Source organism: Bemisia tabaci, chromosome 5 (genome assembly GCF_918797505.1).
Source record: "Bemisia tabaci chromosome 5, PGI_BMITA_v3".
In the NCBI taxonomy this organism is placed as follows: domain Eukaryota; kingdom Metazoa; phylum Arthropoda; class Insecta; order Hemiptera; family Aleyrodidae; genus Bemisia; species Bemisia tabaci.
This window is the reverse complement of record NC_092797.1, coordinates 28,671,098-28,687,532: the sequence shown is the minus strand read 5'-3', so window position 1 is coordinate 28,687,532 and position 16,435 is coordinate 28,671,098. Positions and strand designations below refer to the sequence as shown.

Below are 16,435 nucleotides of genomic sequence, written 5' to 3'. Positions count from 1 at the left end.
TTGACTATTATTATGATTATTTTGTTTGGAGATCTCACTAGAGATATTTTTGTTTACGTTACCTACATTTCTTCTCAAAGAAATTTTCTCTTTAGCATATAGGTGGTTAAATAAAGTCCTATTTTTCCTCTATTATAATTATTTTGTTTAGTGATCTCATTAGAGATACTTGTTTAATGTGAAATTGGTTGATTTCTACCATTTCTTTGACTATTTATTTATTTCAAATGATTTGGTTTGGTAATTTTTTCGAATTTTTGTACTGCTTTAATACAATGTTTCTTTAGAAATCAGTGCTTTTTTCCTTCAGCCTTGAGATCCTACCCCATAAGGCCGTCATGCATAACAATAAATCATTACCGTATACTTACAGTCATTACTGCTACTATTCATCATTACCGTAACCCGCTTATTTTTCTTGCAAAAAAATTGGAAAAAAGCTGTAAATTTACAATTTAGGGGGAAATTACAAAATATAAGTTTAGCTCTTTATAAAAAAATCTTTACATGCAACCTCATCCTTTTCTCTCGAATGTAGGGCAATTTAGAACTTAAAAAAAACAAAAAATTCCGAATTTGACATTGAAATTTGTTTAAATAAAAGTTTTAATCATAACTTATCCAAATATTTGTATTTATTTTGAACTATCAGACTTTAAACTAAACAAAAAAAATAAAAAAGATCAGTTTCCACTTCTTTTGCGTGTGCGGGACTAACAAAATAAATAGGTTACGGTAATGATGAGTTTTTTCAAAAATTCTCAAAAATCACAAGAAATAAAAAAAATGGTGCCGAAAAGAGCTATGCCACTGTCCAATAATTATTCTGAGGGGTTCAAAGGTCCCAAAAAATATCATATACAAGTCACTTACTGACTTCCAACTGCTGTGAAAGTCTGATTCTGAAAATGAAATCTTAAATGGACTGACCCGGGCAAGAATGTATTAATTTACCCATATCTAGAAATATGGTTGTGATAACAGTAAATGGGAATTTACAGAGAAAAAAGTCGATGACCCCACTTCAAGAAAGCATGTTTTGTTGCCAAAGATTTCCGACAAGGTAACGGGGACCGTACTTGAGCTCTGGTGGCTGGAACGGTGACTGTTCTAATTTTTTCCATGATAGCTTTTGAGAACAATCTATGAATGACTCACATGGATGTCATAAGTGCAGTCTTAAATGCAGATATGAAGAATGAGGTCTATGAGTAACTGCTAGAGAATGCACCAGAGATTATTACAGGGCTTACAACACTTTAAAAGTTTGTAAGGCTATAACAGGGACCTAAATGTTGGCATGTATGACCGTTCACATAAGTAAGCCATTGATAGAAAACAGATGCACATAGTTACAAGTTGATCTTTGTTTTTACTTCAAACACTTTAATTTTAATCCATGTTAATGAATACTTGTCATGTTACGAATGTTAAGCTACAGCTGAGATTATAACAGAAAGTTTATTCAGAGAGGTTAAAATGGTATTTCTTGATATGGGAGACAAGATCAAATTTCTTGGATTTGAAATTCCTTGAACAACGGATATTGATAAGAGTCCCCTCGGGGTTCTTGTTGGCTCACACCTGGGTGTGCTGGGTCTCACAGGCTAAGCGAACTACTTCGGTAAATACCTGCTTTCCCATTGGCCTTTGAGAACTCGGTACAACCAGGCAGCGGATTGGGCTCTTGAGCCCCCTGGATGCCCAGACGCCAAAGGTCATAATCCAAGAAATGAGCCCAAGGGCTTGTTAGACTGTTTGGGGAAGCGACCCAGTGCTTCATAAACCCAAGTGCTTAACAATGCTGACAGCTTTGAGCCTGCAGGAACTCGTAATGGATATGGACGACGTTACAATTTTAAAGAGCATCACTCGGGGAGATGCTCACCTCGGTGCGGGTAAAACCCACAATAGGTCCCTGACACGGTAAAATTCTGTAGAAGCAGCATCCAAGGTTGAGGCACTAGCGTCCTCCAACCTTTATTCAATTGCCGCCACCCCAAAAACGGACAACTAACTGAGAGGAGTGTCGAGGGCTGTGTCATTGGTGACATGGCTGGCGCCCTCGAGCTCCTAACCGACAGGGTCGCCACCCTGGTGGTTGAGGAGCTAGTAAAGCTCACCAGTGGCGCAGTCGAGGGGATGTAAAGACCACGGCGGAAGGTCTTTCAGGAACCGCCTTAACAAGAAGGTGGCTGATTACCGAGCCTCCTGTAGATCAGGAGAAGCAGCTGTTCATGAGGCAAAGCTTATTAATGCAATTTTCTCCCTCAAGAAGAAAGAAAACATGCCTAGATCTATGACACATATTTTTTTTTAACGAGATTTGGTCACAAGAAATCAATTGGTGCAGCAAAGGGTTTGACTCACAGACATAAAGAGATTAATTATGTCAAGGCGGCTCTGTTGAAATGTCTCCTTCATGTTTTTACCGATTCATTTCCATAGCTCCAATTTCTTTCATAAAGTATTTCGTTTCATTATGAATACAATGACCAGGCACAAAAATGAATGCAAATTGCGCAGAGAACGTTTTTTTTTTTAAAATTAAGCATGGAATAAAATCAAAATTAAATGCTTGCTCTGGGACGAATCCTGCTTGAAATTTGCTGCTTTTGTCCCCATCCTCATCTTAATCCTGTGAATCCAGGCCGTTTTCAACCACATCTCCTCCCATTGCAGCAGAACTCGAACACAGGCCTTCTATGCTGTCAGTGCGTCGTTTATTCATGTCTTGGGTTCACCTTTGACATTCCATAAAATCACCATTTACCTCTTTCAGGCTCCTATAAAAACAAAAAAGTCGAAACCGTTCTCCATTAGCTTATGCAAAAAATCATGAGAGATTCTTCTTAATTGTTTGAAGCTTGTGTTCATATATTAGCAAAGAGAAAAAGATAAAAAAGAAGGCTTAAGGGCTTAGTTTTTACGTACAATATTAACGAAGATATCGCCCTTTGGAAAACAGGTGTTCGGCGTTATTCACCACTGTTGTATACACTATGGATTCTTTCACCTTTGGTTCATCAATATATGATACACACATTAGCAACTGCTTGCGCCACTTAAGACACGGATAAACCTTGGGTGGAAGAAACTGCAGTATGCATCACTACGGTGGATGCCTTCATACACTGTATTTTCTGAGGGATCATGTCTCCGTCAGTATTGATTGTGAAAATTTAGTGCTTAGACAGATCTTGTAATTTTTTGCTAATCTTTAATCTGAGTTCAATACTTTAATCTGAGTTTCAATACAATTCTAAGACTGACACAACTGGGCCATTCTCTTATAAATTATTTTAATCATGATTATGATCTCACCATGTCAGAGTTTGGTTTTTTAGGGTGCAATGAGTTGATGAAGTATTACACCATGGGATTCTTGTATCAAATTCTCAATAACTGTATTAATTCTCCTGATTTGCTAAGTTATGTTGTCCTTAGAGTTCCAGTATGAATAACCACGAACTGTTCTGAATTATTTGGTTTGAGTAAGATAACTGAGTTCAAGTTATCGTATTTTTTCTTCTATTTGTTCTATTGTTCTATTTTCTTTCTACTTCTATTTATTGTCATTTGTTATAGCTTGGCAATGGGCCTGTTGCAAATTGTTGCTAGAGCAAAAATAAGAGTTGTTACTCATAGGAAGTGTCTCAAAAATCACAATGAGCGCATCGGCTAAGTCTAAAATGCACTCTTTAGTTCACAATTTGTAAAAGAAATTTGCGTTTTTTTCGAACTTCCTGCTTCAAAAACGATACCACGCACAGGTAAACATTTCGTTAGAGGAGCCATTCCATCCAATCCCTGCTTACAAGGATACTACGCAATATTCAACACAGCCAACGCCAATTCGCCAGAACACTTGTGACGGGACGATGATTCTAGCCACTTAATAACAGTCGGCGTGTTTACGTTCGCATTTTTCTCGCATTGATAGATATCCGCCTTGATTGACCTGGTGTTTTCCTCAACTTGCACACGGAAGCGTCAGCCATGTTGAGCAGGGATTGAATGGAACGACTCTTCTAACGAAATGTTCACCTGTGCTGTGGTATCCTTTTTGAAGGGGGAATCTTAAAAAAACACAAATTTCTTACCCAGATTGTGAAGTTAGGAGTACACTTCAGAGTTTGCCAATGCGCTCATCGTGATTTTTGAGACATTATCTATGAGGAGCAACTCTTATTTTTGCTCTACCAAAATTTTGCAACAGGGCCATTGTCTCCCTGAAACAATAGATCTTGTTTTTTTGTCAATTTTTTGTTTTGAGGTTTTAGGTAAGGCCAAAATTACCTTATTTAGCTTCTATTCTCGTTTTGTATTAGACTTTGTTATTTTTGCCCTGATGTTGTTTTCTTGTGTATTTTCATTGTTTCTTTGAAGAGTGAATGAATTTTTCCATGGGTTGTGGAAATACATAAATAAATACAAAAATAGACACCGAATAAGAGCCTCTACTTACATGAATGATACTTGTAAAGCCAGCAATTTGTGAAGCATTCCGTTCAGTCTGATGAATCATAATCTAAAGACACAAGAGAATTAGAAACAGCACTACTGTTCGGCTTCTTTTCTTCACAAGATGAGATGGGGCGTTTAGAGATAGGCTTCTTAACACCAACTTTGACTTTAGAGCAATTTGGAGAGGAGAAGTTCAGATTGTTCACTTTTGTTCTCACTTCAGCTCGCTTTTGTATTGCACCTGAAAATATGAGAAGCAAAAGTTACTATTTGAACAGCACACACGAACTTATGACAAGGAAGCTAAGCAGTTCATAAAGCAATTTTAGAATTTCAAACTTGGATTGCAGCCTCCCATCTGATATGAAATCTTGGTGAAAGAAGAAAAATATTGTCCTAATTTAGGACAATAGTCTTTTTTCTCTTCTCAATCCATTGACAACAGCAGCTATTTCGGGTGAATTTACCTATCTTGAGGTTCTATGATATTGAAAAATACATTCGCATTTTTCTCGCATTGATAGATATCCGCCTTGATTGACCTTGTGCTCTCCTCAACTTGCGTGCGGAAGCGTCAGCCATGTTGAGCAGGAATTGAATGGAACAACTCCTCTGACGAAATGATCATCTGTGCCGTAGTATCTTTCTTGAAGGGGGAGTCTTAAAAAACGAAAATTTCTTACCCAGATTGTGAAGTTAGGAGTACATTTCAGAGTTTGCCGATGCTCTCATCGTGATTTTTGAGACATTATCTGTGAGGAACAACTCTTATTTTTGCTCTAGCAAAAGTTTGCGACGGGCCCATTAGGTTGGACTGGGTTATGTGAAGTAAGGTTAAGGAAAGGTAGGCTTAATTAAGGTCGCATTACAGTCAGGTGGATTATAGTTGAATAAGGTGAGATATAGGAGAATGTTTCTTGAATAAGAATACAATTCAAGAGATATCAAAAGTAGAGTATACAGTTTTGTTACTTCCATGATCATTGACGCTATGATCAACATTCCGTAGGAAACGGTATGTGTATTTTTTGACTGAACATGATGTTGACAGTTGTTGACACCGTGCTATGTGATCTACATTTGTATCATGATTTCACAACTTACTCTTAGAGGGCTTCCGAGCTAACAAAGATGCAAGTTTCACATCATCTTCATGTTCAGGAACCAGAGATATATTCAAGGATGACTTAGCCAATAAATTGCTGTCCAAAATTTCCTTGGCTTTTAGTTGTTTCTTACTTTTCTGAAAGAAGAGGGAGGATAAATTCAGACATGTGCCAAAAACTTACTGAAAACAATCAATCTTCTTATGAAAAGAGCAATAGAAGACAATTGAAGTACACTGGAAATAAAATCATTATCATTACCATTAATAACAACTAGGACTGGTAACGAAGGAAATAAAATATTAATATTGAAACAATTGAACATGGATTGATTTCATGATACATCACTTACGAGCACCAAGCATTGCATAGTGCCCAGGAGTGGCTGAAGAAACTTTTGAATACAGAGTGAGTTTTAAGAACATCACTGTCTGAAATTGACAAGTTTGCAGTCGATGATGAGAACTTAGGAATAAAGGTTTCAATCTTGCACAGATACAAACGGCCTACTAAAATAAAGGTTGGGGAGTATGTGCAAAGAGAATGGATAAATTAACCATGTAATCAAATGGACAAGCCTGACTATGCAGTTCTTTCCGATACCTCACTCCCCATATAAGCCTGCAGATAACCCGCACCCTAGATTTTGAGAGGGTCAAAAGAAACAAAAAAATTCCTTGTAACATACAAGCACCCACAGTGATCTGTTTCGCTCGCATTGTCAAGTGGTCCCTGATAAGTATGCAATTTCCGTGAGTGTCCAAGATAACCCTCACTCTGATTTTCAATCTTGGAAATCGGGAAAAAGGTGCGGGTTGTCTGCGGGCGTATACAGTACCTTAAAATCTGCATGTAAAGGAGCACAATTATAGGATTAACTTTTTATGAAGTTTTAAAAAATTGAATTTAATGAGTATTTATGATGAATGAGAAACGCAAGACATTCAGGGAGCTAAAAATGTAGTGATCTCTTGGTCATTGTGTTCTTTCATTGGCGAGCAGACTGCCTGGAGGAGAAGAAACAATAAATAAAAAAGGATTGATTTCAAAGACCCACTTCCTAATAGGCCACCAAAAGTTTGACAATTATAGATGCCAAAATATCATCATCGGGAGAATATTCCTTGTTTGTAATCTGCTCCTCTGTTGTCTTTTAATCCTTCCATAATACAAAAGAAGAAACACGTCCACCGGTTTGCACACTCCCTCAACTACAGACGAGTTGAAACATACTTCCTGTAGCAGAGACTCCTCAAAATAAATAAAATCAGAATTCTTCAGTGCTTGGAGCCCTCCTCCAATGCAAGGATATGCCTAATTTCTATCATGAATATACCAGCATTATAATTCATATCCTCATCCAAGATACTTTGCACTTTACGGTGAGGATAGGAATTGCAATTCTGATATTTTCATGACAGAAAGTTGGGGGGGGAGGGGGGGGGCCTCAAAGTGTTCACAAGGTGTCATCAAGACCAATTTATATAGGTCCATCATTTCCGAAGATAAGTTTTGGAACTCTACTGTGCAGTAACGTAGAGCTGGCTGTTTTCATTGCTGGAAATTTAAACAGAATGTATTTCTCATGGGAGCAGCCAATGTGACAATTGTGACATCACACTGGCTGCAGCCGAGTGAAAGCCGAGAGGGGGAGTGGATCTCAAGGAGATGCACAATGACTAACCAGTATGGATTGGCCTTGGGTGTCATTATTTATCAGCGCCTGGTTTGTGGAGTCTCCATTGACTGGTAAAGGAAGGTTAAGAATAAATGATGGTTGATTTTTTAAAAAAAAAACAAAGTGACAGGAAGATTAGACATACCCTAAATTGTGCTCTCATGGCTTGATTGGCAGCAAAATCATCCTTCCACACTTTAGTTTGCCTATGCAAGAGTTTAGATAGTGCTGGTGCTGCTTTTTTTGCTGAGTTTGTATCATTAACACCATGCTCTAACTTGAACATTGCATCATCAAAGAGTCTACGACTGGTTGCTTTATCCTCAGGTACAATTTGTTCATTTTGTTTAGGATCCCATCGATTTTCTTGTCGCCTTGCTCCACTCACAATGATGTAATCCAAATTCTAGGGAATAAAAACCATTATTAAGCATTCCATAAAAAGATTCCAACAATGTTCTGCCTTCTCCAGGAGTCATAGGACGAAAATCGGGCATTGGCGCCTCAGAATTGGGGGAGGGGGAGGAGGGAGGCTGTGCCATTCAGGTGGATAGGAACGTTAATGCACCTCATCAATTTTTTCACACTATTGACCACAAATCAGCTCTCTGTACACACCATTTGAAGTGCAGCATCATAGCCAAAGACTGAGAAGATTCGAGGATGGGACAGAGCCACGGAGTGAAACAGCACAGTGTTCGAAAAAGTTGATTAGGCTTAAATAAAAGTTTAAAGAGGTAAAAAGGCTCCTGAAATTTTAGAGGGAAGGCAGAGCTTTTCCATCTTAACTTTGGTTTACTGGTGAGTGCTTTCTTTTTTTTCCTATTCAAAGGGCTTTTGAAGGTACGTCATTCAGAAAGACCAATTTGAAATGGATGCAAAATTCCATAAAGTGATATTGGCTTGGTTCATTATTTAAATTTCATGAAGAAAAACTGGAATTTTACTCTCATTCCATTTTATTGTTAATAATATTAACTTTGACTAGACTTTTAAGATACTTTTAAGATACATTTTTCATTGCTTTTACACATTTCTTTTTCTCGCCTCTGAACTAAAAGTATTTTCTCCAGGTCAGTTAGCCCACTGCAATAAAATGTATTTACAAGAATGAGAAGAGTGAAATGCAGTCTTTACATTTAAAATGTTCATTGGGAGGTTTAGTTTGTGTAGTCATTGTTTCAAGAATAAAGATCGCACTTTCTTTAGAACACATACGAGGGTCATCCAAAAAGTAAGTTTCCCTACCTTGTATTACCTGAAAAAAAAGAGATAAATTAAATCGGTAAAAAGACACATATTAGGCATACTCTAAGCTTTAAAACAAGTCCAGGTTTTGAAAATCTGTAAAAGGGTTCGCAAAAAAAGTTAATTTTACTCAGACAACCTCCTGTCGCCGCATGCCTACCTTCCGGGTCAGGATGCGCGGAGAGTCGATTATTTCAGACTCGGGCATTCGCCTCTAAACATCACATCAAAAAGGAATTTAAAAGTTTTCATTGAGTCTGTCTTACCTTTCTTTTTGAGGTAGGCTCCACATCTCTTTTGACATTTCTGGTATCATTAAAGTAGCTTTTTGATGCCGTCTGTGTAAAAGCTCTCGCCTTGGCTCCAAACCAGTCATCGACTGCGATCTGTACCTCTGAATCGGTTAGCAATCGCTTTTCATCGTAGAAGTTTTTCCGCTCGGGAACAGATGAAAGTCACATAACGCTAAGTTAAGAGAGAATGGAGGATTGGGGAAAATATCTCGGCGCAAAGCAACTGATTTGGAAGTGCAGATCGCTGTCAATGACATGGTTTCGGAGTCAAGGCGAGAGCTTCTGCGCGGAGGGCATGAAGAAGCTGCTGTAACGATACCAAAAACGTCAAAATGATGTGGGGCCTACCTCAAAAAGAAAGGAAAGGTAAGGTAATGCGCCGAGATATTTTCCCCAATCCTCCATACTCTCTTAACTTAGCGTTACGTGACTTTCATCTGTTCCCGAGCGGAAAAACTTCTACGATGAAAAGCGATTGCTAACCGATTCAGAGGTACAGATCGCAGTCGATGACTGGTTTGGAGCCAAGGCGAGAGCTTTTACACAGACGGCATCAAAAAGCTACTTTAATGATACCAGAAATGTCAAAAGAGATGTGGAGCCTACCTCAAAAAGAAAGGTAAGACAGACTCAATGAAAACTTTTAAATTCCTTTTTGATGTGATGTTTAGAGGCGAATGCCCGAGTCTGAAATAATCGACTCTCCGCGCATCCTGACCCGGAAGGTAGGCATGCGGCGACAGGAGGTTGTCTGAGTAAAATTAACTTTTTTTGCGAACCCTTTTACAGATTTTCAAAACCTGGACTTGTTTTAAAGCTTAGAGTATGCCTAATATGTGTCTTTTTACCGATTTAATTTATCTCTTTTTTTTCAGGTAATACAAGGTAGGGAAACTTACTTTTTGGATGATCCTCGTATTATTGGTTCAAGTTCAAAAATAAAAATATGCAGTTTTTGAAGGAAAACTGGCATTCATTTTTTTTTTGAAATTTCTGAAGATTCTTCTTTGCCTTACAAAATATAAGATTCCCCAGGGTCAAATAGCTCACGTTATCAGAAAAATTAAGCAAGTGACATTCTGGAAATCTCCAATGACAGCTCTAGGTGAGTGGAAAATTCGGTAGCCCTATTTTACACTGCTCATGAGATAAGTTTCAAAAATTACTTTTTACATTGGAATCAATGAAGCCAACGCACAGTTTTACCTTGATATCTCAAGATGAATAAAGGATTTTGGGATTCTAATAAATACATAAGGATATTTTGAAAACGTTTCAGATAGTAAGAGTGGTGGTTTTTTTTCCCCCTTTCAAAAAACTAAGTAGATGAGTAAAAATTAAATCACCACAATCAAGATTCATGACTTCATCTTTTATCAGCAATATAATATCTAAAATAGGTACCTCCATAATACTTACACCAGGGTCAGTCTTAATCTCAAAGTGATTATCACAGAGATGACACTTCATACGAAATTGATAGACTGGGGTGGAGTAATACATTCCAACTTTTTTCTTTTCAGCATTGTACCTGGACAAAGAGGAAAAATAATGATTGGATATATTTCCTGGAGCTGTCAAATTATCCTGAAATAGCTCATGTGAGGGGCCTAGAGGACAAGGCGTATAAATGCAGTTTTTGAGAAATTGAGTTATTAGTGATTTCAAGTAAATTAGTCTTAATACATATTCCGTGAAAAATTTGTTCCCAAATTCCAATTTTAAGCATCAAAGAGTCACTTTTAACTTTCTCTCCGCCATATGGATCCATGTAATTTTGAAACTTCTAGCACGTATTTTTCAAAATAGCAAATACTGCTTTTATACGCCTTGTCCACCATGCCCCTCATATTAAATATTTCTGAAACCTATTGAATTCAGCCATAAACATACTTTGAGGCTTGAGAAAGAGCCGGTTTCTGGTTCTTCAGTTTTAGAGACGAACATTTCAATTGATTCCGACAGATTTCTTAACTGTGATAATTACCATAAGGTGACTAGAATAAACGGTACAATTCCTCCAACTTAAGGTTAGCTAAAAAGGGGTTGTTCCAAAAATGACAATTTTGTCCCCCCCCCCCCTTCAGTTTTCTGCAACACTTAGCATATATGTTAGGATAGGTGTCTATAATGGCTGGGGCGAATTTCAGCCCCCGCGACTACTTACAGGGGGGCCAAGTTCCTATTTTTCCAAAACAAAAAACAGAAAGAACATGAAGAAAAAAAAAAAAAATCCCCAGAACAGTTTGCCAGTAAGTGTGGCAGTTTGTGTTAGAAAAAGTAAAAATATATTTTTACAAGAATATTCATAATGTATTGATGTTCGTATCATGTATCCTTGTCACAATTCGATTTTTTAAGTTTGAAACTGTAACGTTTTGCCTGTGACAACCCTGGCTTCCCGCCCCAAATTCAAAGTTTGACAGGTCGGTAGTTCCGACTACCTCAGCCAATAGCCTGGCGGAGGGAGTCGGAACTACAACGAGTCATTCTTCCCACTTGACTGGTGACTGTTCATGTCGCGTTCCCCGTACCCTTGCTTAAAATGTGAGTATTTTCAGTTGAAAGGCACCCCTCTTGAGGTGGTATTTGTTATTCCCCCTAGAATGTGAGTTGTGGTGGCTGGCTGGCCATAAAACCATCAAACTTCATTTTTTCTTCTCTCCTGAACTCATGGGTCAGACCAACGTCGATGGCCTACCCCACGCATTTCCCATTTTCTCCCTTTTTGTTTGTTGAGTCTCGTTACGCTTTAAAACCAGAAACAAAGTAGAGTTCTGAAAAAAATAGGGACTTTGCCAGCAACCCCCCTCCCCCCATGCTCCTTCCTCCTCACTATCATTGCTTAGGCATTAAAGTGGGGACCTCATCTTCTTATGATTTATAATGACCCAAATTATTCCTGTAAATCTTCAAATTCTTGCTTAAAATGGCCGATTTCTTGCCTTTTTGGACAGATCAGAAGGAGAATGGAGCTTAGCTTAAATGAAGAATGAGACAAAATAATATAAAAGGAAGGATTCATGGACAGCATTCATTAGCTAGCATTCATATTCTCTGACAGTACATTCTGAAAGTGAATTTTTCTCACCTAACACCCATTCCGATGTGATTTTTACATCCTTCACACCAAATGTTGTAAGGCATTTCAAATCTGATAATGATGATGCCCAAATGTATTTTCCTGGCTCTTTCTCGAAGTGCATGCGTGCCTCGAAATTTGTTGAGCCCCCCGACTGAGGGATCATAGTCGGGCGGGTAGTATTTGTTGGTTCCCTTACGTTCTCCCATTCTGCTACTTCAACCTGAAATGAAAAAAATTGATGATGTAAATATAAGACAATGATATTTACAACAGGGAGCATTACGAATCTCAAAATTATTTCTGTTCATATTATATAATTTACTTGACCTAAAAATTATGAATGAAATCCAAACGCTAGGAAAGGAGTTCTGTAGTGAAACTTTAAAACAATAAGGATGGATGTCAGCCATTGAAATAATATTGACAAGATTTTGTAATGCTCTGAATTTAGAAATTGATTGCACATAATTACATTGGATTCCATCCACATAAGGTGCTTGCAGGCCTATCTTATCAAGCTTCAAAATATGCTGAAGCCAATCAAGGCCTGCAGCCTGTCATAGCTGAAAACGACCAATTGATTACATGAGATCACTTAAGATGAACTTTCCTAAAATGTACCATCTTCACACTCTAATCAAGTTCTTCAGGGTTTCGAACAGTTTTCCAGTTTGAGTTTGGAATAAGTGTACCTGAGCACATAGCCGCGATGATCGCCCAAAGTTCGTAAGGGAAAACCCAGAGCCGAGGGAATGGGTATTCATAAGTACATCGCAAACCGATTAGCGCCTAGTTCGCTCCTCGATTGTGAACTGTGTGCGGATGCAGAAAATGTATTGAATACGGGTTGAGGATAAGGAACTCTGCCTTACGCATAAGCTATTGTCCTTTTTTATCTAAAAATTCAAAATCTGCCGAGACCTTCTACCTAATCGATGCGATATATCTTGTACCAGTTCGACCACATCACTTCAGCTTGACCAATCACCTTAGGGTCGTTACCATGGGAGCCTTCACATTCTGGGATGCAGCAAGCTAAGAAGCCTCCGCTCCTTCTCTTAGTGTACCATTCATAAGACTAAGAAGGCTGTAAACAAATATATTCAATTTGGAGCTACAGTCATTAATCAGAGAGAGAAATATGTAGGTACCCACTAAATTTTGCCTAAAAGAAAGTTCAACGGCATCAAATACAAATTTACTGCGGGAGAAAAGGGGAGTATAAAAATTGAGGCGGAAGATAGAATGCTATTGATCCACTTACTTCTTCACTAAACTTCCGAAGATCAGTGAGTTGGATGATTTTCAGAGTACCTGACAAAAAGCTAACTGGCCAACAGAGACAGTTTAGTTTCTAAAAGCCTGCAATGTAATAATTCGATACCATCAGAGTTTCTTGCCACAGAATACGATGAAACTTAGGAGTAGGACAATATATATGCCTTTGGGACTGAAATTGATACAGATGTGTGAGGAAAGGAAAACCGAGAGAATCAGACAACAAAATAACACCAATTATTACCCGACCCAAGAACCCAACATAACTGACATAACCTAACCCTCACCCAACCTTGCGCTTGCTGAGTAAACCGACTAATCTGTGAGTAAACCAGAGACAAGTAAACATGGCAAGGCAGCCATCTTGAAGATATCCTGTGACGTAGAAAAGTACACGGACTGGCGCGCTGTTCAAAAAAAAGTACATTTCTGCCGTGATAGAGAATATAGAGTGAGAGCCCATTTATGCACGCGATTCGTGTCGCCGTGTCGCCGGCGGCAGTTGTCGCCGCGACGTTTTTTTGAATCGCGCGATCTATATTTTTGTCGCCGCGGCACCTTTTTTCTGCCGCCGCGACACCGTTTTTCTGGAGCGCAAAAGGTCCAAAACACGTGCTCTAGAAGTTCAATTCCAAGCGGCGATCGCCGGAACTTGTCGCGCGCATAAATGCGCTCATATGACTCCGTGTAGTTACAAACCGCGGGCGGCAGGAAATCGCCGGGCGGTTTCTAACTACAAGCGACATGATCTAGAAATCGCCGCGGCAGTTTTGCCGCCGCAATTTGCTGTCGCGCGCATAAACGGCTCCATAGCTTCCCGTGTTGTTTGAAATCGCGCGATTCGTTGTCGCCGGCGACACGGCGACAAAAATCGCGTGCATAAATGGGCTCTAAGAGAGCCGTAAGTGCAAAAATGAAGTTTTGAGGATATGGGCCTAGAAGCTTCTGAGTGGAACATTTTATTAAAAGAAGCCTCCGTCCTTTGTCAAATCGCAACCAATCATTCTATAGACTCTTACAAATCATTTGGGGGATTAAAACTCCACCGATTTTATTTTAAAGTACATGAAAAAGGTAAAATTCAGTTTCATGTTAGGTTAGTATTTGGCAAGACAGCCGTAAGTGCTATCTTCTACGTGCTTTTGTGGTAGCGTGTTGGACACACAAAAAACACATTTTCAGGTTAGAAATTGGCAGATGAGATGAGGGCGGCATTCTTCTTGAAAGCACTAGTCCGGGTTCTTATGTTCCAAAAAAGCTTCTCGTGGAACGGAAAGTGATGCAAGTGTGGAAAATATCTTCATCTCTTCATTTCGATGCGTAAAAAAAGAATTTCGATGTTGTCAGGCTCAATTTTGCGTCTAACCCCCCAAAATCAAGATGGCGGCCAAAATGGGGGCTCGGGGGTGGAAATTATGGATTATGTTTATGGTATCATGATTGGAGTCCATTCTACCATAATTTAGGTCGTAAAATCCGAATTTGAGGTCCAAAATATTCTCCAACCCAAAAAGATGCCCCAAATCCAAGATGGCCGCCAACATTTCCATGATAGGGTCAAAACTGCGATAGGTATGTATAAGTGCCAAGTAGGGTGTCCTTGGTAGGGTTCTTTGGGTCGTAGATTTCACCTATGACATTAAAAACTTACCACGGATCCATTAAAGCCCAAAAAAATCAAAATGGCGACCAAAACAGCTGCCGTTGCGCAGTGAAATATTTTGTTGAAGCAAATATCGTCGAATGAGATGTCGCTGTACAGGTTTTTTGGGTCGTAGATTCCAAAAATGAAGTCCAAATAACAAAATAAGCTAATAGAAGTTCTCTAAAAGCCAAAATGGCGGCCATAATGGCTGCCGCCTAGGCATTGAGAGCGTTTGAACACGTATAATATACCTGATATATACACTGTTGATTCAGTTCATTTATATTTTTGGGGGAATATCCTAAAATTGAAAATAGAAGTTATCGGAAGACCAACTTTGGAGATATCTGATTGCAATTTAAGTAAATTGAATGACATATCTTGAGGCAAGACCTTATCATTAGTCTTTGGAAAGGTAATGATGTAGGTATTCACTTACCTTCTTCCCCGTTACATTCAGTTTATCACGACGAGAATCTTCCATCTCGGAGACGAAAATAAGAAAGTATTAAATTGAAAAATACGAAAACTGCATGGTAGAGTAATTGAAATAAAAGCTGTTGCTGAGAAATAGGTAAGTAAATGAAGGGACTCCACTTAGTTTGAACTAGTTCTTAGTATGTAAATCGAGCTAGGAGAATCTAAAACTGTCATTTCACCTCTATTTAGTAGTTGTGACCAAACGAACATTTTAATTGTTCCTTCCGTTGACAGTTTTAGTCCAAAATAATAATTTTGTTTTGAAATCTTGCAAAACGAATTACCGTTTGAATACGTTAGGATCACGCCAAATACGCTCGTTTAAACGGCGTTTTCAAAACTTCTTGGTTTTGGAGTAAGGAATTCGCGAAAATTTTGCCGGTTTTAAACTTTGACCCCCCGCCGCGTCTCCCCAAAATTTTTGGGGGGCTTGAAACTTTGAATACATACTACGGCACAGGTGAACATTTTGTTAGAGGAGTCGTTCCATTGTCCGCAATATTCATTATAGCCGACGCTAATCCGCCAAAACGCGTGTGATGGGACGAGATAACACCTGACCAGGATGAGACCAGATATCAAATCGACGTGTTTACGTTCATATTTTCCTCGCCTGCCTTGCTTGACCTTGAACACTCGTCGAATTACGCGCGGAACTGCGGAAGCGTCGGCCATGATGAATATTGCCGACGACGGAACGACTCTTCTAACAAAATGTTCACCTGTGCCGTACTATCGTTTTTGAAGTGAGAAGCTCAAAAAAACGCAAATTTCTTACGCAGATTGTGAAGTTATGAGTGCATTTCAGACTTTGCCGATGCGCTCATCGTGATTTTTTTTTAGATACTTTCTATGAGTAACAACTCTAATTTTTGCTCTAGCAAAAGTTTGCAACAGGCCCATTGCAAGAAAAGGTAGAAAAATTTAAGATGATTCGTCACGCTCTCATCGTGATTTTTTTTTAGATACTTTCTATGCGTAACAACTCTAATTTTTGCTCTTGCAAAAGTTTGCAACAGGCCCATTGCAAGAAAAGGTAGAAAAATTTAAGATGATTCGTCACGCTCTCAGACGTGGTCGAACTAGCATGCGATATTTCATAATCGATTAATTTAAAAGTCTCGGCAGATTTTGAATTTTTATCCAAAACAAGGA

General features: G+C 38.8%; 1 protein-coding gene across 2 annotated transcripts; it reads right to left on the bottom strand.

The window, feature by feature from the left end:
- Positions 1–1,450: 1,450 nt before the first annotated feature.
- LOC109037872 (coiled-coil domain-containing protein 130 homolog) lies at positions 1,451–13,447 on the bottom strand. 2 transcript variants are annotated; one of them, XM_019052724.2, is made up of 7 exons: positions 13,142–13,447; positions 11,884–12,097; positions 10,212–10,323; positions 7,397–7,657; positions 5,572–5,710; positions 4,469–4,708; positions 1,451–2,786 (listed from the first exon to the last, which is right to left on the bottom strand). In XM_019052724.2, the coding sequence occupies exons 2-6, from the start codon at positions 12,081–12,083 to the stop codon at positions 4,512–4,514; spliced, it is 909 nt and encodes a 302-aa protein (XP_018908269.2). In that variant the 5' UTR covers positions 12,084–12,097; positions 13,142–13,447; the 3' UTR covers positions 1,451–2,786; positions 4,469–4,511. The 2 variants fall into 2 exon arrangements, with proteins under 2 accessions (XP_018908269.2, XP_018908270.2); XM_019052725.2 differs by having other exon boundaries at positions 13,320–13,431.
- Between the last annotated feature and the right edge of the window lie 2,988 nt (positions 13,448–16,435).